This window comes from Telmatherina bonti (assembly GCF_933228915.1).
Source record: "Telmatherina bonti genome assembly, chromosome: 15".
Taxonomy (NCBI): Eukaryota; Metazoa; Chordata; class Actinopteri; order Atheriniformes; family Telmatherinidae; genus Telmatherina; species Telmatherina bonti.
Window position 1 is genome coordinate 10,138,526 of NC_136613.1, and position 23,854 is coordinate 10,162,379.

Consider the following 23,854-nt stretch of genomic DNA (forward strand, 5'->3'; position numbering starts at 1 on the left):
CAGCAAATGTCTTTTCAGTGATCTGTTGTTGGACGTTGTTTTGTTTTTCCAGCTTAGTTAAACTGGACAGTGATTTAATTTAAAAAAAAAAAAAAAAAAAAAAAAAAGGAGTCCACGCAAAGCAATTGAGTGGCAGGAATTTAGTTTGTAAATGTTAAAAAGTTTGTATATTTTCTGGCAATTAGTGGCAGTTTTATCATCTACCTGTTGCCTGAATGAAAACTTTGGCTTTGTGTAATTGTAGCAGGCTGCAGTACGAGTGCAGCTAGTAAAGCGGCTGCATTACAGACCACGACTTCAAGAAGAGAAGAGACCCTATTAGTCCTATTTTTATCCCTCCACTGGTTTCCAGTCAATCTGTTGGTTTCCTCATATATAGGCTATTATGAATTGGCTTTCATTATATTTTCTTCTCTGTCTGTAAAGCGTCTTGAGATGGCATTGCCATGATTTGACGCTATATAAATATAGTTGAATTGAATTGCTCTAAGAATACAGCACTACCTGTTTTTGCCTAGATGGCCTCTAATTGACCAGAGAAATGCTGCTTCTGTCATTCAGACCTGCTCCCCATGTGTATCATGTGTCTATTTGGACTGATTAGTTAATGGCTATGACACAGTTTTTAAAACAAATATAAACTAATGCTGTTATGATACCTGTGACTCCCTGTAGATTATGAAGAGATATGTGCACCTGTATTTCTTGAAAGTTGTCCTCCTGGCAGTCTGGATCTATGTGTTGCACCTAGAATATATTTGTAGTATCATTTATAACTGAAATGAAACATTTTCAGTTTATTCATAGGTGTGTGTGTGTGTGTCAACAGTGTGCTCTGATTTGATTTGATAATGGTTTGTGTAGATTATAGTCGCACACTTCTCATCCCTCTTTCCTCCGTCTCTTGCTTTACTGCTCTCCTCCTATGTCTGTATTCACCTATTCTTGGAGTTTTTTTCCAGTTGCCTCATCGGAAAACCATGTAGAGAGGGATGGGCGATCCTCAGTGATAGAACAGTCCTGCTCGTAATTTAGCCCCATCTGATAGGGTTTAGAAAGGCCTCTTGCTCCACGTTTCCCTGTCACCGGACCGACTGTGAGCAGGGGTGTTGGTTCTAACACGAAACAAAAGCTTTAGGGGTGGAGATTTCTGTAGAGACAGTCAACAAATAAAAAAAAAAAAGATAGACCAAAAAATTTATTTAAAAATTGTAATTTGAAAAATAATCTTCTTTTTTTTTTTTTTTTTTTTGTCAATCAACTTTTTTTCTCCCAGCCCTAAAAAAAAAAAAAAAGGTGCTGAAATACCAAAATTAAGGCTGATCTGAAAGCTTAAATTAGCACAGTGCATATTTTAGAAGCTGCTGTTAAATACCAAATCTTAAACATTTTCACTTTTTTTAGATGTCAATAAAAAGTTCACACTACTTAAAGATATTTCATAAATCCCCATTTAGTTAAGTCTAATATTTCTAGAGGATTTTAAGGTATTTTGGGGTTGATGAGAGCATTTTCTGGTATTTTCTATTTCCTTCATGGCTTTATTTTTGCAGCTATGTTTTCACTTATGTTCACGCTGCTTCTGAGTCCAGTTTTTTTTTTATTATTATTATTTCTCACATAGCCATACAAAAGGTAAAACAAGACTTTAAAAAAAAATCTTGTAATATCTGCCTTTTATTCAATAAAATAAAATTTATTGGTTTTCTTCGCAATACTCAATGAAAACCAATAACCATTTATTGGTGCGTTATGTTTGGTTTTCATACAGATTTTTGGGACCGACTGTGTGTGACGTTAGTAGATAATGAGTAATTATTATTGACACCCCTCTGTGTGTCCAGACATCACCAGTCTGTCTGTCAGGCTGGCTGTGGAAGTGATCTTGGTGTCAGTTACTGTAGCCATGTTTGCATTGTTAGTATTTTTACTAATCTGACCATTCAGCTAAGCTGTTATGATGCCACTTTAGCAGGATTTCAACAACAGTAGGGTCTTTTTTTCTTAACCCTCCTTCTATTTCCATCACAAGAATCAGTGGAAATGGAGTGGGTGAAGGGACTAATCAAAGTTCTGATGAGATATTTTAGCCTCCAAAGATATGTTGATAAGAGGTGGTACTTTTGAAACGACCTGCAACCTGGGCCTTGGAGTTTTGAACATTCGGTCGAGTATGACAAGTCTTATACCTGTTTCAGTCATCTTCCAGTTGATAAACACTAAGTCTAAGTTATGTGGCAAATATATGTTACTATTTATGAATACAGAATTCAACAGCATCACGGCCTCTTGATGGGGAGAGATGATGCATGTACCATATGGTCATGTGATTTTGAGGTGAAAAAGGAGAGGGAGCGGTGGTCACAGGACAAAACTGTGCATCATAAGTAAAATTAGCAGCATTTCGGTAAAAACGTAGAACATTAAAAGGTTCCAAGTGAAATGACACCAACATGATCGTCCTGCCTTACTCTCTTGTATACCATGCTGCCGTAAATACTGACACAACAGCGAGGAGAGACGTTTTCTCTCATAATTACCCAGATTTCCTTTGTTTGTCTTCCCCTTTAGTTTAGGCCTGAGTGGAAACACTGAAGACCCCATGGCAGAAATGTAGAGCTACTTAAAAAAGAAAAAGAAAAAAAAGTCCTGAGAATCTTTTGAGAAATTTCTTATAAAAACTGTTTCAAATTGCTGCTTAGGAAGACAAAGATATACCTTTGCAGCCTTCAGTTTAAATGATGTTTATAACATCTTCATTTTAAAGTATTTCGTTGCCACTTGGGAGCCGTCTGAGGGATATGTGCAACAGTCAGCATGTTTACCTGAGTTTTAAATCAGAATAAACGTTGAATCTGCTTCAAAGAGATAAAAAATGACCATGTAAACACCTTGTCCGAATAAAAATGACAATTCCAAGTTAAAGTTAATTCCATATTAAGTGGCTGGTTTATTGTAACAATTTTAAATCCAAATTTATAAATTTCTCTATCATGTACATGTTCTTTCAGTTTTAAGTTAATGCCAGTCGTTCTGCACATACTCGTTGCCTTGCCCTGTCGGGATGACGCACATATTGACGCTTCCTTCTCCTGCTCGGCTGCGAAACAGTTATAATTATAATTAGTTAAAAAGGCTTATATAAAAAGTTTGTAAAAGTTTTAAAAAGTTTATATATTATAAAAAGTTATAATTATAATTAAAATCAAGGCAAAAATGGTTCTTATGATGTGGTTTTCCATTACGTAGCCGAAAAGAAAAGAAGCAGGAAGTGGATGTTTTGTTTTTTGTTAGATGCAAGTACAGGTACATCTCAGACAATTAGAATATCTTCAAAAAGTTCAAAATTTTCATCACTCATTTCAAAATTATGATAATTGTGGCTTATAGATAATGAAAACCCAAAATGCAATGTCTCCGAAAATTACAATATTATGAAAAACTGCAGCCTTGAGAGGATTGTCATGAAACATCCATTCATGAATTTGGGGAGCTTCACAAGGAGTGGACTAAAGCTGGACTCAGTGCATCAAGAGTCACTACGCTAGTCTGAGGTGTGTGCTGCTCTTTGTTGTGTTGCTTCTGTTTTTGGACCTTTAGCTTGAAATAAATGAAGATCAGAGCTTTTTGTATGGGCTTCTTTGTTGTTTATTTTTGTGTCCCAAACAGCATTTCACCAACATGCAGCATTAACTCTGACTGTGTTCAAGTTTAAATAGCCCAAAAACAAAGCAGACATATCTTTGAGCAAGCACAAATTCCTCTTCAAAACGGAATTAATGTTGGATTAACGTTGTCAAAATGCATGTAAAATTACATGTAAATGTTTGGACAAATGTGTAAAATTACATGTAGATGTTTGGACAAATGTGTAAAAGTACATGTAGATGTCTGGACCAATGTGTAAAAGTACATGTAGATGTTTGGACCAATGTGTAAAAGTACATGTAGATGTTTGGACCAATGTGTAAAAGTACATGTAGATGTTTGGACCAATGTGTAAAAGTACATGTAGATGTTTGGACCAATGTGTAAAAGTACATGTAGATGTTTGGACCAATGTGTAAAAGTACATGTAGATGTTTGGACCAATGTGTAAAAGTACATGTAGATGTCTGGACCAGTGTGTAAAATTACATGTAGATGTCTGGACAAATGTGTAAAAGTACATGTAGATGTTTGGACCAATGTGTAAAAGTACATGTAGATGTTTGGACCAATGTGTAAAAGTACATGTAGATGTTTGGAAAAATGTATAAAAGTACATGTAGATGTTTGGACCAGTGTGTAAAAGTACATGTAGATGTTTGGACCAGTGTGTAAAAGTACATGTAGATGTTTGGACCAGTGTGTAAAAGTACATGTAGATGTTTGGACAAATGTGTAAAATTACATGTAGATGTCTGGACCAGTGTGTAAAAGTACATGTAGATGTTTGGACCAATGTGTAAAAGTACATGTAGATGTTTGGACCAATGTGTAAAAGTACATGTAGATGTTTGGACCAATGTGTAAAAGTACATGTAGATGTCTGGACCAGTGTGTAAAATTACATGTAGATGTCTGGACAAATGTGTAAAAGTACATGTAGATGTTTGGACCAATGTGTAAAAGTACATGTAGATGTTTGGACCAATGTGTAAAAGTACATGTAGATGTTTGGAAAAATGTATAAAAGTACATGTAGATGTTTGGACCAGTGTGTAAAAGTACATGTAGATGTTTGGACCAGTGTGTAAAAGTACATGTAGATGTTTGGACCAGTGTGTAAAAGTACATGTAGATGTTTGGACCAGTGTGTAAAAGTACATGTAGATGTTTGGACCAATGTGTAAAAGTACATGTAGATGTTTGGACCAATGTGTAAAAGTACATGTAGATGTTTGGACAAATGTGTAAAATTACATGTAGATGTCTGGACCAGTGTGTAAAATTACATGTAGATGTTTGGACAAATGTGTAAAAGTACATGTAGATGTTTGGACCAGTGTGTAAAAGTACATGTAGATGTTTGGACCAGTGTGTAAAAGTACATGTAGATGTTTGGACAAATGTGTAAAAGTACATGTAGATGTTTGGACCAATGTGTAAAAGTACATGTAGATGTTTGGACCAATGTGTAAAAGTACATGTAGATGTTTGGACCAATGTGTAAAAGTACATGTAGATGTTTGGACCAATGTGTAAAAGTACATGTAGATGTTTGGACCAATGTGTAAAAGTACATGTAGATGTTTGGACCAATGTGTAAAAGTACATGTAGATGTTTGGACCAATGTGTAAAAGTACATGTAGATGTTTGGACCAATGTGTAAAAGTACATGTAGATGTTTGGACCAATGTGTAAAAGTACATGTAGATGTTTGGACCAGTGTGTAAAAGTACATGTAGATGTTTGGACCAGTGTGTAAAAGTACATGTAGATGTTTGGACCAGTGTGTAAAAGTACATGTAGATGTTTGGACCAGTGTGTAAAAGTACATGTAGATGTTTGGACCAGTGTGTAAAAGTACATGTAGATGTTTGGACCAGTGTGTAAAAGTACATGTAGATGTTTGGACCAGTGTGTAAAAGTACATGTAGATGTTTGGACCAGTGTGTAAAAGTACATGTAGATGTTTGGACCAGTGTGTAAAAGTACATGTAGATGTTTGGACCAATGTGTAAAAGTACATGTAGATGTTTGGACCAGTGTGTAAAAGTACATGTAGATGTTTGGACCAGTGTGTAAAAGTACATGTAGATGTTTGGACCAGTGTGTAAAAGTACATGTAGATGTTTGGACCAATGTGTAAAAGTACATGTAGATGTTTGGACCAGTGTGTAAAAGTACATGTAGATGTTTGGACCAATGATTAAAGGCGGTGTTTTAAATGCAAGCATTGGTTGTTTTTTTTGGTTTTTTTTGCTTTTTAAAAAAAAAAAAACTTCCTCCTTTAATTTCATGTCACTATCCTGTGTAATCTGTGCAAACGTGGGTTGGATGGTAAAGAATTCAGATTACAATCTGGATTTAGAGTTGAGTGTGTGAGCACACTGTTTTCACGTGTCACTTTATGCTTCACGGTCTGGGCTGATGATAAAATTCTTTTTTAGCTTCACAGTTTTCCTTTTATCTTGAATGTTTTATTCTTTACTATGAGCCTGAGACACTATAAAGATGATCTGAAGTGCAGCTGTGGAAAACCGCTCGGGGGGCCAGGCTGCCGAGGAGTTTTTGGTTAGGGATAGATTTTTATACCAGTGGATAAATGGGGAAAGTGACCCCGGTTCAGCCTTAGCCTCAAGCAGTGGAGGCTGTTCTTCTTCAGATCTAATAAGAAAACCCGGAAACAAGGCTGTCTGAACTTTTCTTAACCTTTTCTATCGAGACCGAGACTGCTGAGTGAAATATCTGAATTTAGATGTCAAGATTTCTCTTTAATATTTGTGTTCTCAGGATTGAGATTGAAGACTCGGAGGCTGTGGGCATCTCCAACATCATCTCTAATTTGATCACCATGTTCCCACGGAGCATTTTAACGGCGCTGCCTAGCGACCTTTTCACCTCCTTCATCAACTGCCTCACGCTGCTCACCTGCTCGTTTGGGCGCAGCGCCGCCCTGGAAGAAGTTGTAAGTAGAAACATTTGAATCCTCTTGTATTTATACTTCAGAGCTCCTTTATTCTGTCGCTGTATATGCAGGTACAGGTTGGAAATGTTATGCTTTTCTTTTTCCCCCTCTTGTTTCTCAGCTGGATAAGGACGACATGGTTTACATGGAGGCTTACGACAAGCTGCTGGAGTCGTGGTTAACGCTCGTACAGGATGACGAGCACTTTCCTCGCGGCTGCTTCGTCCAGCCAGCGATCCAGGTCTTCAACTCGTACATCCAGTGTCACCTCGCTGCTCCCGATGGCACCCGCAACCTGGTGAGTCTCTTTGTTTCCTACTATCCATGTGTTGTACGCCCGTCCTTTCCTTCAGAGAACAGGAATACTACACAGCATTTCATAGTCCGCATCGATGGACTCAGCTTTCCTTCTCTTTTCAAACCCTGAACCAGTCAGTGAACGGCATATCGTCGCACGATGAGGAGGAAATCAATGAGCTGCAGGAAGATGACAGAGAACTTTTCTCAGACCAGCTGTCGAGTATTGGCATGATGGGTCGTGTGGCTGCAGACCACTGCATCCCCCTGCTCACAAGGTAAATGCACAACATCTAATGGCCGAATTAAATCTTACACCCCATTAATTAGAGATCATAAACCTAGTCAGTGTTGCACATCCTTGTTGCAGATTCAATCTGGTATATTTTCAGTAGTGTCAGACTAACACGAGAAGCTTTTTTCCCCTCCAATCATTCTGCAGCCTGCTGGAGGACCGGGTGACCCGGCTGCATGGCCAGCTCCAGCGGACCCAGCAGCACCTCATGGCCTCGTCTGACCTGGGATCCGTGGATCGTAAAGTCCTGGATGACCTCTATGAGGACATCCACTGGCTCATCCTGGTCTCAGGTCAGCTGCTAAATGGAAAACTTTAAAAGGCATACTGGGACAGCTGGGATTATTTCACCAGCTATATTTGCAGTTATGCATATTTTGGTGTCCCGTTAGAACTTTTAATAACTTTAAAATGTAATTAAAAACATTTATGCTGGACTTTTAGAAGTTTCTCTGCAAAGGATTCTGTTTCATTTTCCACAGAGTCCACAGAAATGAAAATTAAATGCAGATGCAGCACTTTGGAAAGTTAACAATAAGTCATGTGACTTTAAAAGACAGAAGAAGTGATTTTATCATGCTCACAAATGACTTTTCCAGGGAAGTTTATTTGACATTTGGTCACATATAAAGTCAGACATAGCAAGTTAACTCCACCCAGCTCTGTGGCTTTACATGAGTAAAATATTGTCTGCATCATTAAAGTCATGCAAAACAGTCCATTATTTTACTCTTTAAAATGAATGGACCACTTCTCCAAAAAGCAGACACTTTGTAATTTATTTTTGAAATGGTTGGTTACAATAACACTTTAAAATAGTGTGTTTGATGGCTAAAAATTACTAACAGAAGTGATACAGTGCTGTTGATAAATGTTGAATTTCATCTGCTCTCTGGAAAGCTGAATGCTGTGAAATAATTTACATGATTTTGTTCATTAAATGGCTCTGAAAAAGTTTTAATCATTGGTTAAATTTTTTAAAACCTAAAGAATCAAATTGTCATTGTAGAAACAGAAGTGTGTAAATGTGTGTAAATGGATGTCATGTCTGCTCCATGGGAGTGCAGTTATAATGATTATCCCCTTTTTCTTTTTCCATTAAAAGTTTTCTGAAAAGTAAAATCAAATGAGACTGCTTCAACATGAGACACATCTGTTCGTTTACCAGGTTATCTACTAGCAGATGATCCTCAGGGCGAAACCCCACTGATCCCCTCAGAGGTGATGGAGTTCTCCATCAAACGCTCAACAGAAGTGGACATAAACACAACACTGCAGATCCTCGGGTCACCGGGGGAAAAGGCCTCCTCTATACCGGGCTGCAACCGCACCGACTCTGTCATCAGGTACCATTTCTGTTGGGTTGTTAGTGTTATGTAGAGGGGAAAAAAAAACTTTGGCTGACCTTTTTCTCCACAGCGTGGGGTGAATATGTTTATTTTGTCTGATTTAACTGTTGATATACTGAGAATCTGTTAGCAAGCATCAGATTTGGGAAATGTTCCTGTTTAGTTTCTCTTAAGACTGAAGTATAAAACTGAATTTGGTCATAGTTGAGAGGAAAGTCCAACCAGGTGACTTGAGAAGCAGGACTGAGTTACATGGGTAGTATTATGAGCATTAATACAGCAACAAACGTCTCTGCTGTGTGAAGTAATGACATTCCTGCCGGCGAGACTTTGGTGGTCATGTGTGTGGCAGCTGGTCCCATTCCTCGTATATACGCGGTATGCAGCATGGATCCTCCACTGAATAAACCATGTTCTTTAAAGCTGAAAAGGCTCAAACAAAGAGAGGAATAAATAAAACCAGATTGCTTCATTTTTTTCTGAGATGCAGATGGGTTAAGCTGCTAGAAGAGTTTACAGTTTGGTTTCACTTTGTTTGGCTGTGACTGAGATGAGCTGCCGAGCGGTGACGTCTAATGCTTTTCTATGCTCATGTATTCCACCTCTAATCATCAAATATAAAATGTTTTTGGCCATCAAAAACATTTTCCCCCACATTTATTTACTGATTTATAATAATAATTAAATTTAGAACCATTTATCATCAACTTAAATGATCACACGCAGTCCCACAGCTTTGTTTAAAACAGACTCCTGATCATTTCCTAGAAAACTTGTTACTCTCCATTTTAAAACCTTTTATTTCTCAGCGTATGAACTATAAACATGAAATTGAAGCATTTAGGAGATTAAACCTTCACATTTTATCCCAGTCATTTACTCTGCACCTCTGTTCAGCTGTATTTATTTTTTATAAACTCTTCATTTGGGACTGGAAAGTCATTATGCAAAATCAACAACTGGCTTGAAAATTAGCTTCTGAAATAAATGAAGGCGTGCATGTCGCATGATTTCTGAATAGGCTAATAATTTGTGAGAGAGCCCGTTGATTATAATTAGCCAACATGAAGCTGAATTTTGGAAAATGTGCTGCAGATTTTGTTCAATCTTTGCAGGATTTGGGATCTTTTTTTGACCAAAAATGCTGTCTTTACTTGTTGTAAGACCCACAGTTTAGGTTTAAGTTGATTAATTCAGTCAAATAATAAACAACAAATATATTTTGTTCAAACAGAGGCAAAGGCTGAAGCGTAGCCTGTCCTATTTAATCCTTTTATGTATGGATTAATTTAAAAAAAACAATGCAACATTTGTTTAAATACAGTATTTTACCTCTACAGACATATGCAATAATGTTTTGTTTATTAGTGGTATTTAGAATTTATCATTATTTATGATTTATTTGAATGTATTCTATAAAATATTTATATAATCATAATTATATTATGTAAATCTTCAATAAAAATACAGCTGTATTTTCTTTTCCTGTTTATTAGCAAAGGCAAATTTGCATAATTACATTATGTTCAGTTATATCATATATTTATTTTTTCTCCAGTGAGTGGAAACATATTGGATGACTCACTAACATCCACTGTAGTGGTTTATTTACAAAAATACCATCCTCATTCATGAATATGCAAGAAAAAAGCTTGTAAATAGGTGTCCACTACAGGGCCACTATGCATGAAAGGGTTAATAAATGAAGCTATCCATCAACATGTATATATAATACTAAAATTTAGAGGGAAAAAATGGTAAAGAAGTAATATATCAACACTGTGTTTGCCTAAAGCTTTTAGTACTCATATTATGCACAGCTTGCTTTGAAAAATATGCAGCAGATTTTAAATCAATTTTAGACTCTTACTGGTGTTAAGTCAGGAAGCCACCCATACCAAATTGTAATAGTATAGATCTTCGTATTGGAACAGATGGCGCTTCTTTCAGCCCAACAGTCCTTTGTTGTGACAGTTTGTCTCACCAAACAGTTGGCTCCCTTATAAAACTCTCCCAGAATAGATTCCCCCACTGTCCAGAGCGAGTTTAACTTCCAAGTGTAGTCTCAGTTATGGTCCCATAAATCTAAAGGAAGTTTATCCACACAGCAACACCGAATGTGCGCCCAGTAAAACACAGTCACACTAAGTGCAGTTATAGTTTTATTGTGGCTTGAGTGCAGCTTGTGGTGCATTCTGCTCTGCATGACAAACTCTTTAACTCATTCAAACATGCACACATATGATAAAACAGCTTCGTAAAACTGTCACTACTGTTATTACAAGGCAAAGCCTCTACATCTAAACTGCAATAAGGACAAGAAACAGAAGGATGTCCTTCAGAAAGATTCAGAGAAGTGCTGTGTGATGACGAGGAACATGCAACATGCAGTATGACTGGTGACGTAAGGTGTTAATCAGATGTATTTATAAGAGATATGTTTAAGTTGGTTAGACGCTGAACATCCTGGAAGTGGATTCAGCCTTCATTAGTACACCTACACTTGTCTTACTATTCAAATTCTGCCTTGAAAAAGGTCCATAATAGACCAAATATTGCAGTCTAAGCACTCATCACACTCCGTTATCACCTTACAACCTTCCATCTTTGTTCTCTTCAGACGTGTCTTCAGATCTTTTTGGGTTTTAATCTCCTGGTACGGCTCAGAGAGAGGAGTTGTTCCAGCTTCCAGCCATTTCTTGTCACTTCTACCCAAAATGCAATGGGACATAAACAACAGTGGCGGCAAAAATTAAAGCATTTTCACCAGTAATTTCAAAGGAAATATCTCAAGTTCAGAGTTAAATGTACGTAGCCAGTATCCAACTTAATCTAACAATCTATATTAGTCAGGTTGCATGTATTTAAATCATTTTCTCCAAATGCATCCCCGAAAATGTTGTTGGTTAATAAAATCCATTTTTCTGTAAGTTGTCAGCAATCAGCATTATTTCTGTAATTGTTGGAAGCTTATTTAACTCTTTAAAACTCTGCAAGATCCCTGGTACCTCTGAGCACTATGTCTCAAATTGGCAATTATGTCTGTAGGGTGAATTGTGATAAATAGCTTCCCCACTCCATCCTGCAGGACTTTTCCAGGCATTTATATCCCATCCAGAGTTTTACAATCCAGAAACTATGGATGGAAAATGCACCAAATTGACTCATGATAACAGGATTATCAAAGTCTCATTATTAATTTAAAAAAAAAAAAAAAAAGGCTATCACTGTTGCTAAAAAAAAAAAAAAAGTCATGATGAGGCCATCTCCAGTCAAACTTTCCACAAATGAAAAAGTTTAAACTGACGGTAATGTCCAATCAGAAGCAGCCACAGATTAACTTATGTGTCTGTCTTAAAATAACAAAATGATGGTCTTCTGTGGCTGGAATAAAGACTTAAAAAAGATGCTTTTAATACACGATGGTGCCAAAAATGAAGCGATTTGTAGTTGGTTTTCATGCGAGTTGTAGATAGCAGTTGCATAAATACTTATAAAGTATTTATAGATGTAGATATGAAAATATTTTCTGTCAGGTTTTTCTATTTTCTTTTGTTTGTTTTTTTGTTATTTTAGTTTTATTGCAAACATGTTTAAAAATAAAACAAAATGAATAATAACAATAACCAAAGTAAACAAACAGATAGACACTGTAGTTTCTTTCCATGTTCAAAAAGAAATGGGAAGAAACAAATTCAGATGTGATTTTTTTTTTTTTTTTTTTTTTTTTTTTTTTTTTTTTTTACATCCACTGAATTATTTTCTGTTTGTTTTCAGGTCTAATAAATCTTTTTCTCCTGAAAGCCGAGGCTGTAGAGAATGATACACAGATTAGAACAGCTTGGTCACTGCTGATCTGTGTGTCATTTTTACGAAGTACGTAGTAATAAATTCCCTTTTGTTTCGATGGTCGGCCTTTAAGGTGCATTATCTATTGAAACATTCATTTTATTAAATTTCAACATTGTCTGGGCAAGCACCTATCCCACTTACCTAAATAAACTCTATTTAATTCAGAAACGTTTCATCAGAGTAGCCACTCGTTCCAACCATACTGATAAGTCTGTTATTCGAGTTACTAAACTGAACATCTTGACAGTTTATAATATAAACATTGCAGAAACATGTTTTTTCCCCCCACAAAGTCCAGTATTTTGGTCACACACTTCCTTCTCAATTCAAACAGTACTTCCAACATAATTCAGATATTCATTCCAGAGTTACCAGGCAAGCTAAGCTTCTTCGTACACCACTTTGTCACACCACTAGAAGTCAGTTTTCCATTTAATTCAGAGGGGTCCATTTATGAAATAAATACATTACTTTGTTAGGCATATCACCTTCTTTATGAGTGTACAAAAACAATTTGAAAGAGCATCTATTTGCAGTGGTATCATGTTAAATTGTGCTCTACTCTTATATTTGTTTTATTTGTAAAATCTTTCCATTTAACACTTTTCTTTTTTTTAATGCTTTGTTGTATGTATTTCCTTTATTTGGTTTAATTAACCCTCACAGGGTTTCCAACCTCCCCAGTACTGTAATTTATATTATTACTTTTAAGCGTATTGTCCATCATTTGAACCTTTCCTCTTACTTTTTTTCTCCATGAATGTTCTCCTGTTTCTTTTAAAGTGCTAACTCAAATAAACAAATTGATTTTACATCATTTTAGCTTCGTATTGTGACAACTGAGGCTGTCCTGAACACATTGTGTCTGCATGTTGACTTTGTTTTAAAAGGTTGAGCTTCTACATGTATTTTTACATGATGCAAAACTTATGAGGCAAAAAATGGCTCATAGTTTTATGAGGCTTAAAGATGTTTTTTATTTCGTTGCACTGTGGTCAGTTCTGCTGTTGTGTTATTAAAATTGCTCTCACACACATGCTCCACAAAGAAATAATCCAGTGATATCCCTGACACCGTAATGGCTCCAAATATACACTCCTAATTAAATCGAAGAGAGCATGCCAAGTGTAGCTGTTGTTGCCAGATCCAGTTTATTTTTCAGCAATTAGCTGTACGGCCTGCAGCTGAGGAACCTTGTGCTGTCCTGGCAGCCGCGCAGTTTTGATAATCACTCTGACGACAATAGACCGCCTAAACAGCCCCCGATATTGTCTGTTGAAGGTCATTGCTGCTGTTTTCTCGACTGTGCATTATGTAGAGGAGCGTGTGTTTATGTGTGTGAGAGGGATGACAGCGACGACAGAGGATTGCAGAGGCGAGTGGCCGATGGCATCGGGTTTCCTAATAGTGGATGGCCGACCCCAGCCCTGCAAATGTCATCATGGTTTTGTTTTCTGCAAACAATGTGAAACTGCGCCGTGCTCCGGTTAGATAGACGTTCCTGTAAGCCGCTTTAAGCCCTCTGTCTCTCGATCCTTTTATAAACTGTGTGTGGGCCTGAGCTGGTGAGACACAGATGAACAGCAAGATGACAACGGTTTGGTCGTTTGTCTTTGGGTTGGTTTGCATCAATGTTGGTAAAACTCATTCCACTTGTGCTGAAGCCTTCCTCACAGTGGATATCGTAGAGTTCCGGCTGGCTGCGTTGTCGTTCCTTCTCATCTGCACCTGATTTAAATATTCTGATTTGAGATGTTACTTTTTTTAAAGGTTTAAACAGTCTATGTACAAGACAGCTGGCTTTTCTTTCTGCACGATTATTCACTCTCCAGCCTGTAGAACAATGTATAATACACCTTTAACCGGAGTATTCCCCCTGTGATTCACTCCGTATAAAACTGTCACCTTTTTACAGTTTAAGCATCTAAAGTAGTGACCGTTGGCAGGGTTAATATCTGTTGTTAAAACGTGGACAGAAAACGCAACAACTCCATTACCATAAATGGTAGTGGTGGGAAAATTTAATTGAAAGTCTGGATTTTTTGCTTCACAATTTAAAAATCTTAAAATCTTTTTTTTTTTTTTTTTTTGTAAAAAGTCTGGGTTTTTTTTTTTTTAATCCATTTTATTTTTTGTCATTTTTATTGTTTTTATTGATCTTTTTACTTGTCTTCTTGGGCATTATAGCCGGGCTGCTATTCCTATTTCAAATCAAGAAAAATGATGAACAAAAAATAATTTTATACATTTTTTTTTTTGTTTTTAATCTGCAAAAATCAGCAATATCAAAGAGTTGTGAGAATTGCAATTTAATCAAATTGGCACCCAAATAACAAGGTTCATTACACATAAAAGCAGACATCGCCGCTCCGTTGCAGATGAAGCTTCTCGTAGAGGACAAATGGACCAGACGAAAAATAATTTATTTCTTGTTATTGCTGCCTGTAGAGCAAGAACAAAGTTTTAGCTGCTTGTGGAGGATGCAACAACGGAACTTTATCCAGCTCCATTTTTTCTTACGACACATACATAGCATTTGAAGATACAACAGATCCGTTGTATCAATACTGACTCCACAGTAATGGTTGCCTGTTTATAGCTTCGTTCGTTGTCTTATGATGAAAATTCCAAAGATCCTCTATTTTCCACATTCTGGATCATGGTATCTGGAAGTATAGTGATTTTGCAGCGAAATATTATTATTACATTTATTTTCTCAAGATTTTCTGATCCTTTCACCGTAAAAAACATGCGACTGGGAACTGGATTCACATTCATGGGATAAATAGGATAACAAGGGAGTTTTTTCCTTCCCACTGTCGCCAGTGTGCTTGCTCAGGATGGGAGATTCAGTTGGAACCTCCAACTCAATCTGTTGGTTTCCTTATATAGGCTATTATGAATTGGCTTTCATTATGCTTTTTTTTCCCCCTGTCAGTAAAGCGTCTTGAGATGGCATTGCCATGATTTGACTTTTAAATAAAGTCAAATTGAATTGAACTGAATAAATAGTTCTGTTGTGATTCATGGAAATCACAGTTCCCGTAATGGTGGTTTTCTTCTGGATCCAGCTTTGTAGCTTTTAAAGATGCAACAAATCTGTTTGCACGCTACAGACTTCAGTGTTTGGGTTATATAATGGTGTCTGTTGAGTGATCATAGCTTTGTTTGTTTTCTGCCTATGATGAAAATACCAAAGTCCCCCCTACAATGTTCATTTTGAGTCATCTTGAACACAAACAGATAAACGCCGGTAAAAACATAACCTCCTTGGCGGAGGTAATAATACCTTGGCCAATGAGTTTTGAAAAGTAAAATCAGCCTTCCTCACTCTCCCACAGGCACCACTAATGTGTTTTATGTCCGCACTGCTGGACTCAGTCTAATTATACTCAGTTACAGGAACTGCTTTTAATGACATGCTTGTAATTTTAGGTCAGTTGTCACCTTGTTATAAACATCTGACCTTCGAAGTGACATCACCTCAGACTGATGCTATTTAGGGAAAACAGCCTGATATTTTGAATGACATAAAAAGAAAGAAGTGCAGCTATATGATCAGTGGCATTGACTTAAAGTTTATATCAGAATCTTATTGTGATTTTGTGTTTTAAAACTGCGCCTGTTCCTTTTTTCTGAGCTTTCACTTCCATTCCATCTGTAACACTCCATGATTTCTCCGCCGCAGGTTGCTCTCTGCAGTTTTAAGGACGTCAGAAGTTGAATCCAGGGCGACCAGAGCGAGTTTGACGGAGCTGCTGAGCCCTCAGATGGGAAAAGACATCGTGTGGTTCCTCAGGCGATGGGCCAAGACGTACCTGCTGGTGGATGAGAAGCTCTATGAGCAGGTATGGGGTTTCCCAGAGCTTCCCCTGCATATTCCACGAGCAGCAGTTTACTGTCCTTCCTGATGTTTCACTCTTTCTGCCACTCCTCAGATCAGCATCCCCCTCAGCACAGCTTTTGGTGCAGATACAGAGGGCGCCCAGTGGATTGTGGGATACCTTCTGGAGAAGGTGATCAACAACCTGTCGGTGTGGAGCTCGGAGACGGAGCTCGCCAACGACACAGTGGAGCTGCTGGTAACACTAGTAGAGAAGAGGGAGAGGTGAGGGGTTATGATCTTTTTTTACTGCAATCTTTTCTTCATGATTTTTAGCCTCATATCTTTAAACTTGATTGATCTTTTAAATTGATCTGGACGCAGCTTATGTTGCACTCCTAAACGTTCATATGAACGAGGAAAATCAACAGTGTTTAGGTTTTTTTTTAAAAATCTAGATAGATGTATCTTTTCAAACTGCTGTACTTAGGTTTAGGACCAAAGTACATCAGAGACCTCCTGTTCCAATATGAACCTATCAGACCCTTCAGGTCATCTGCATCTGGTTTTTTTTTTTTTTTTTATCAGTTCGTAGAGTCAAAACCGAACATGGAAAAGCTGCATTCAGCTTCTATGCTCCTCATGTCTGGAAGAAACTCCCAGAAAGCCTCAGATCAGCTGAAACACTGTTGAAAACCCTCCTGTTCTCTGCTGCATTTCAGTACTTTTTATTCTCTTATTTTGCGTTTATTCCAAATCTGCATGTTTCTTTACTTAATGTTATTTCTTTTGTTTTTACTTTTAAATTATGCTTCTTATTTTCTAATGTTTTATTGTGTCTGTAAAGCACTTTGAATCACCCTGTTGTTGAATTGTGTGACAGAAAAAAACTTGTCTTGCATTTCCAAACTGAATTGAATTTGAGGTTTTGCAGCAGAACAACAGAATAAAATCAGGTTTTGGGAGATTTTGTGACACTGCGATGATTCACGCACCCTGTCTGTCTGTTCAGGGCGAACATCGTGGTGCAGTGCGAGAGCTGGTGGAGCCTGGCGAAGCAGTTCGCCAGCCGCAGCCCGCCGCTCCACCTGCTGTCCAGCTCTGTGCAGAGATCACTGATGAAAGCTCTGGTTCTGGGAGGCTTTGCACACATGGACTCTGACACCAAACAGCAGTACTGGGCCGAGGTACAGTCATCAGCAAGAGTTGAAATTACTGTATTTCATGAGTTACTCATTTTTCCCTCAAGGTGTTTTTATTGATTTTTAATATATTCATACAACATATACATGAAGGTTAATAGTGTCTTGGGGGGGGGGGACGACACACACACACACAACCATCCTTTTTCACTAACAGAAACAAGCCCCTCCCTCAGTTCACAATATGCAGTTTTCATATTTATCATGTTTTTTCATATTTATCTTTGTGTAAAAAAGATAAATGAAAATGTGATATTGATAGTGTAGAAATATTTCAATTAACATACTTATGCATATATACATGTATACGCACACCCATACATGGTAAAACATAAAAAAGGAAAGCAATTATATATTAATGTATATAAAAATCAAATTTAAAAGAAAAAAGGGGAAATTTCTTGTCTTTTATTTCTCCTTCTCTCATTGTCTTCTTTTGTCCTCACCCCCTTTTTTCTCCTCATCTTTTCTTTCTCCTTTTTTCTTTTCCCCCCTTTTTTTACTCTCTCCTTTCCCCATTTCCTCTTTTTTTCCCTTCTTTTGTAAGTTATTTTGAACAGTAAAAAAGGTAAATATTCTCTGACACTGCTTAATTTTTATACTGGGATTTAATGCTGCAAGTATTTTGTTGTCTCTTAGACATTCTGCTCATTCACCTGCACAAAGATCTGATGCTGCGGATTAGAAATAAGATCAGTTCTGTAGATCTGGCTGGCATTGCTTTAGGTCTTGGTATGAAGGAGGTATGGAGCGCCGCAGTCTGATCCAGAGATATGGCCTGATGGACATTGATATTATTCACTCCTTCAGCCTTCCTCTCGTGTGTATAACACGATCTTCATCCTGATCCTGGTGGTCTTTGGTCCTAATAAGCTGACAGTAGTAAATGGGGGTGCAAAGCCACAATGACTCCAGAGTAATTACGGGAGTGGACGAGTGAGACAGCAGCTGCTGGTTTCTACAGCTGTTGGGTCTGAACTGGGACAGCTCTGTGCGAGGAGGAAGAGGAGCGATCCGACAACTGATTAAACACATCTCTGTTAAGTTTTCATCACGGCTCTGACACAAGGAGCTGCTTCTTCCCCTGTGGATTTTATTACCTCTGATCTGTTGCATTCGTCTTCACCTTATTAAAGGATAACAGAAGTTCAGGAGTTTTTACTTGAAATGGGAGAAACATTGATTTAATAATAAGGGCTGCATTCCATTTAGAGGAATTCCTGCCCTTGTTCTACAGCGAAGCAGCATGCTCGAGTGCAGGAGTGGACAACAACCTCACCAACATGCCTGGGATTAAAAATATATATGGAAGTATTCGCAGATACATTGCAAGCCTCAGAGTAATCTGAGTATTGCATCATTTCTTAATATTACACTGATCCTAGTTTTTATCCAAACTGCGTGCACGTTATAATTTGTTTCATTGCAAACAGTTTGATTAAATTAGTTTTTAGCTGCAAAATAGTCAGAAACTGCATATGAAATCAGTTTTTAGTGTTTATTCTAATTACTTATTAGTACAAATATATCCCATTTATTTTGGTAAAATTAAGATATTAGTACATATTTTATTTCAAAAAGGATTTGAAGGAATATTTTGCCTGATAGGCATGAAGTAGAAATCTGTCCCTTCCTGCACAACTGGTTACCAAACAAAACTTGTGGACAAACATGAAACAACCCAGTTTGTTTCTGGTTATCAGGTGTCACAAGTGACACATGAATATACTGCAGAGGTCACATTAAAGCCTGACATCCCCAGTTTTTGCCTGTGTCTGTAACTTTCCCTTCTCCGTACGCCCATCCAGGTGCTTCACCCTCTCCAGCAGCGGTTTCTCAACCTCATCAACCAGGAGAACTTTGCTCAGATCAGCCAGGAGGAGGCCGTCAAGCAGGAAATCGTCGCCACGTTGGAGGCGCTGTGCGGCATCGCAGAGGCAACACAGATGGACAACGTTGTCTCGCTCTTCTCTTTTCTCATGGACTTCCTGTCCAGCTGCATCGGCCTCATGGAGGTAAGACCTGAAAGATGAAGCAAAGTCCTTAAGCTGCTGATTCTGTGTAAATGTGGAGTTAGACAAAGACAGCGACTTATTCACGGCCTGATCAGATTTCATTTTAAATGTTCAAGTGAAAATCAAGTCTTTATCAACGTCTTTTCCTCTTAAAGAAATCTGAAAGCGTCGTTCCAGCAAAACGGATGCAAATCAGTCTGATGTTTTTCTCTTCCAGGTTTACAGCAACACACCGGAGACAATCAACCTGATCATTGAAGTTTTTGTGGAAGTGGCTCACAAGCAGATCTGCTACTTGGGAGAGGTGAGAGCTGCATCCTAAATGTTCAACATAGATTTTCATGATTGTTTTTAGCCAGAAGGACTGCTAAAAAAAAAAAAAAAAAAAAAATCATATGTAATTGTTCTTTTGCAAAGACATTTAAAGTGGAACTATTATGTGCATTTCAGGCTAATTTATTTTTATTTCTGAGACCAGAAGGGCTGGGATTGATCGAGTTATTGCCACAGATCGCTTTATTTACTTCAGACCGACCCTCTCCGTAGGCTGTCAGATCAGCCTGCGGGCAAAACGAGTGGATTGAGACTCTTCCGCATTAAGCCCCGCCTCCCGCCACTGCACTACATCGGGAGCGCGCACCGCACCTGCTTTCACCGTCATTGTAACATCTCATAAACAGAAGGATTAGGCTAATATGAACTCAATAAAAAAACAAAATACAATGTCAACACATAGCATACAGCCCTACATGTTGGAACCTGAATCAGACCCTGAAAACAAAGTGGAAAACAGCAACCCACAGCAACGAATGCAGCAGGATGTCTCTCTTTGGTAAACTCACCAGCCATCGTTGGAAATAACTTTATCCCACGTTTTCCACCCACCTGATGTATTTGTACATGCCCTTGTTAACCAGTAGAAGGTAACCAATCACCGAACCTTATCCCCCGGGACGTCACAAGGATTTCCAAGTAGAAAAAACTCTCTAAAACGACGCCTTTTTGTCGCCATGGAAACCGAACGAAGCAAGTGCTGGAGCTCAAACTAAAACATGCGTTTAGGTGATAAAAAAACAGTGTCGTTCACATGTCTGATGAGGATTCAACACTGTAACACTGTAGAAAGATCAGAAAACTCCAAATACCATCATAGCACCCCTTTAAAAAAAAAAAAGAACATGAAGGGAGAAAAATACAGATTTGCACTTCTCATTGTTTTACATTTAGCTGTCTTGTTTCAAGATTGTGCAGATTAACAGTGTAAAGATAAAAATGACCTTTTTTACTTGCATTATTTCTGAATAAAAATGCAAACATTTTGGGCTTTTGGCTAAATTTCTCTCTAAAAATCTCTCTGGAAAAGCTGTAAGAATGTTCTATAAACCTTCCTCAGATCAAGATTTTTTTTGTCATGTGTTATTAAAATACCCCTCTGTAGCCTCCAGAAACCTGACAGTTTTCTAGAAAATGAGAACACGTCCTGTAAGCCCGTTGTCTGTCTTGAAGGAGGAAGTGAATATTAAAATGATTGCTTCAGCGGTCTGAGGGAAGACTTGAGAGGAAAACATCTTTCTGCGCCGTGTTTTTCAGACAAAGTCCATGAAGCTGTACGAAGCGTGTCTCACGCTGCTGCAGGTCTACTCGAAAAACAACCAGAGCAGGAAGCGAAGCGACGCCACCGCCGAGGAGGACCAGTACCAGGACCTGCTGCTCATCATGGAGCTGCTCACAAACCTGCTGTCCAAAGAGTTCATCGACTTCAGCGACACCGGTGAGTTCTCTGGAGGTTTTCTGTTTGGGATTATCACTGAAGATGAACACAAAGTTACCTGAGACTAAACTCCACCCCCCCCAAACTGCTGTGCGTGTCCAAGACGAGGTTTTTCGAAACCAAGACCAGGGAACACCGGCGTCCAATCGGACGGTTTCTGCAGCAGACGTTGTTCTCTACGGGGTCAATATTGTTCTTCCACTCATGTCTCAGGACTTGCTGAAGGTAAAAACAATCCAGCATTTTTACTTCTGAACAAAGTCTGCAGCGACGTGTGAAGTCATGCTGACCTTTTCCTCCGTGTTTCCCAGTTCCCCTCCCTGTGTAACCAGTACTACAAGCTCATCACCTTCATCTGCGAGATCTTTCCAGAAAAGATCCCCCAGCTGCCTGAAGACCTCTTCAAGAGCCTCATGTTCTCGCTCGAGCTGGGAATGACCTCGTATCCTCCAGCTGTGATCCGTTACTGATATGAGTCCAGATGTGATGAGTGTTTTCCTCTTTCTGCTTTTTTCTTCTTCTTGTTTTGTTTTTGGCCATTTGGTTCATCTAAAATCCTGATCAGCTGTTTTTTCCTCAGCAAAAATAGTGTAATAATCCCTACAGCCACCTTAAACCTAACATAACTAAATATTTATGGAACATTTAGTGTTGTTTTGTTTTTGGCCATTTTAATCATCTAAAATCTTAATCAGCTGTTTTTTTCCCCCAACAAAGTTAGTGTAATAATTAGGGGTGGGAAAATCGAATCGAAAAATCGATATCGTGATTTTTTTTGCTTCACAATTTTCTAATTGATCTTTTTTTTGTTAAAAAAATCAATTTTTGTAAAATAAATAAAAATAATCCATGATGAAATTTTTGTCATTTTTATTGTTTTTCTTGATCTTTTTACTTGTCCTCTTGGGCATTATAGCAGCAGAATGATGGTCTGTGTACTGGGTTGTGTTTTTCCTAATTGAAATCAAGAAAAATGACAAAAAAAAAAAAAGTTTTAGACATTATTTTGTTTTTAATCTACAGAAATCAGCAATATCGAAGAATTGTGAGATTCACAATTTAAATCAAATCATCAAAAAATCGTAATCGAATCAAGACAAAAGCTTATCATCACAGCCTGAGTAATAACCCTTATAGCCACCTTAAACCTAACATAAGTAAATATTTCCACAACATTTTGTGGGGTTTTCTTTTTGTTTTTGTTTTTTTTTCCACAGTAATTACTTAAACTTACAGGTCAACTGCAGGTTCCAGCTCCAGTATTTACACAGCTGCAACCAGATTGAGTATTAATCTGATTAAATGTCTCTTTTATTGATCAGGATGAAAATTATTTGGACGTTTTTATGACTACAAATGTGTTCATGACTTGAAATGAAATAAATCACACTCTTGTTTTACTGCGGTTTTCTCTGGTTAAACTTGGTCCTCCTCCCAGAGTAGTCTGTTCTTGTGTAAATTAAAGAGAAAATGATCAAGAAATGTCCATCAGGGGAGCAGAGAAAGCAGAAAAATGAAACGATTAAAAAGCATATTGTTGATAATTTAATTATTCGCTTCAAATGTAAATGCTGAAAGATGGACACGTGTTACAAGACTTGAGGTGTAACCCGATGGTCACCTGACCTCCTGGAGCCGTTTGCTGCAGCTGTGGGAGAGAATGCGGACACATCAGTGTACTTTTTGTGCATTTTGTCTCCTTAACGTCTGTTTTCAGGATGAGTTCAGAAATCAGTCAGCTGTGTCTGGAGGCGCTGTCTCCTCTGGCTGAACAGTGCGCCAAAAACCAGGAGAAGGACTCTCCCCTCTTCATCGCCACACGGCACTTCCTCAAGGTATGACACACCTGTTGTCTTTCTAGAAGCAAGCAAACAAAAACACCTCAGAGAGCAGTTGTAAGAAGGGCATGCGTGGAAATGTTGGTTAATATTTAGTTTATTAATGTGTTACAAACAAACTTGTTGCTACGTGTTTCCCGCCATGCTCTGCCTCCAGTTGGTGTTCGACATGCTGGTCCTGCAGAAACACAACACAGAGATGACCGTGGCGGCAGGAGAAGCCCTCTACACACTCGTGTGCCTGCATCAGGTGAGGAACCAGCACAAGGATGCTCCCATCTTTCAGACTGGGAAGTCTGGAGGTGTTTACATTCTCCAGTCTGAGCCTGTCGAGGTGAACTGTGAGCTTTAGATGCATGCAGCTGCTTCAGGCTGATAGTTGGTCTCACAAACTGACCATGATCCTGCATCTTCCATCTAAATGGGCAGTATTGTTTTGTTGTGTTGTTACCTAGGTAACAAGGTAACTAGTAAAAGAAGTTTGGTTCAGATTTCAGCTCCATATTGTAAAGTCTTACAGCAGGGGTGTCCAAAGTCGGTCCTCGAGGGCCGATGTCCCGCACGTTTTCCATGTACCCCTGCTCCAACACACCTGATTCAGATGAATCAGTCATTGTGCAGATCTTCACTGTTTGCTGGATCCATCTAAAGGAAACCAGTTGTGTTGGAACAGGGATACTTAGAAAACCTGCAGGATCTTCCAGAACCGACTTTAGCCTCAGGAGCTCAGACTCATAAAGTTCCAGCTCATGACACCGAAGCCCCCTAGTGGCGGCTTCCTGTAACACACTCACGTTT

The 23,854-nt window shown here is 38.2% G+C and overlaps 1 protein-coding gene across 1 annotated transcript in view; it reads left to right on the plus strand.

The window, feature by feature from the left end:
* Positions 1-23,854, plus strand: part of xpo4 (exportin 4) — a 71,593-nt gene that overhangs the window by 45,499 nt on the left and 2,240 nt on the right. The window contains exons 9-23 of the mRNA XM_079254491.1: positions 6,440-6,614; positions 6,736-6,912; positions 7,047-7,189; positions 7,354-7,499; positions 8,375-8,552; positions 16,096-16,255; positions 16,346-16,515; positions 17,243-17,417; positions 19,241-19,447; positions 19,665-19,751; positions 21,038-21,218; positions 21,322-21,443; positions 21,530-21,660; positions 22,936-23,053; positions 23,214-23,306. Coding sequence (XP_079110617.1) covers positions 6,440-6,614; positions 6,736-6,912; positions 7,047-7,189; positions 7,354-7,499; positions 8,375-8,552; positions 16,096-16,255; positions 16,346-16,515; positions 17,243-17,417; positions 19,241-19,447; positions 19,665-19,751; positions 21,038-21,218; positions 21,322-21,443; positions 21,530-21,660; positions 22,936-23,053; positions 23,214-23,306 — 2,263 coding nt within the window. The remainder of the gene's footprint in view (positions 1-6,439; positions 6,615-6,735; positions 6,913-7,046; positions 7,190-7,353; positions 7,500-8,374; positions 8,553-16,095; positions 16,256-16,345; positions 16,516-17,242; positions 17,418-19,240; positions 19,448-19,664; positions 19,752-21,037; positions 21,219-21,321; positions 21,444-21,529; positions 21,661-22,935; positions 23,054-23,213; positions 23,307-23,854) is intronic.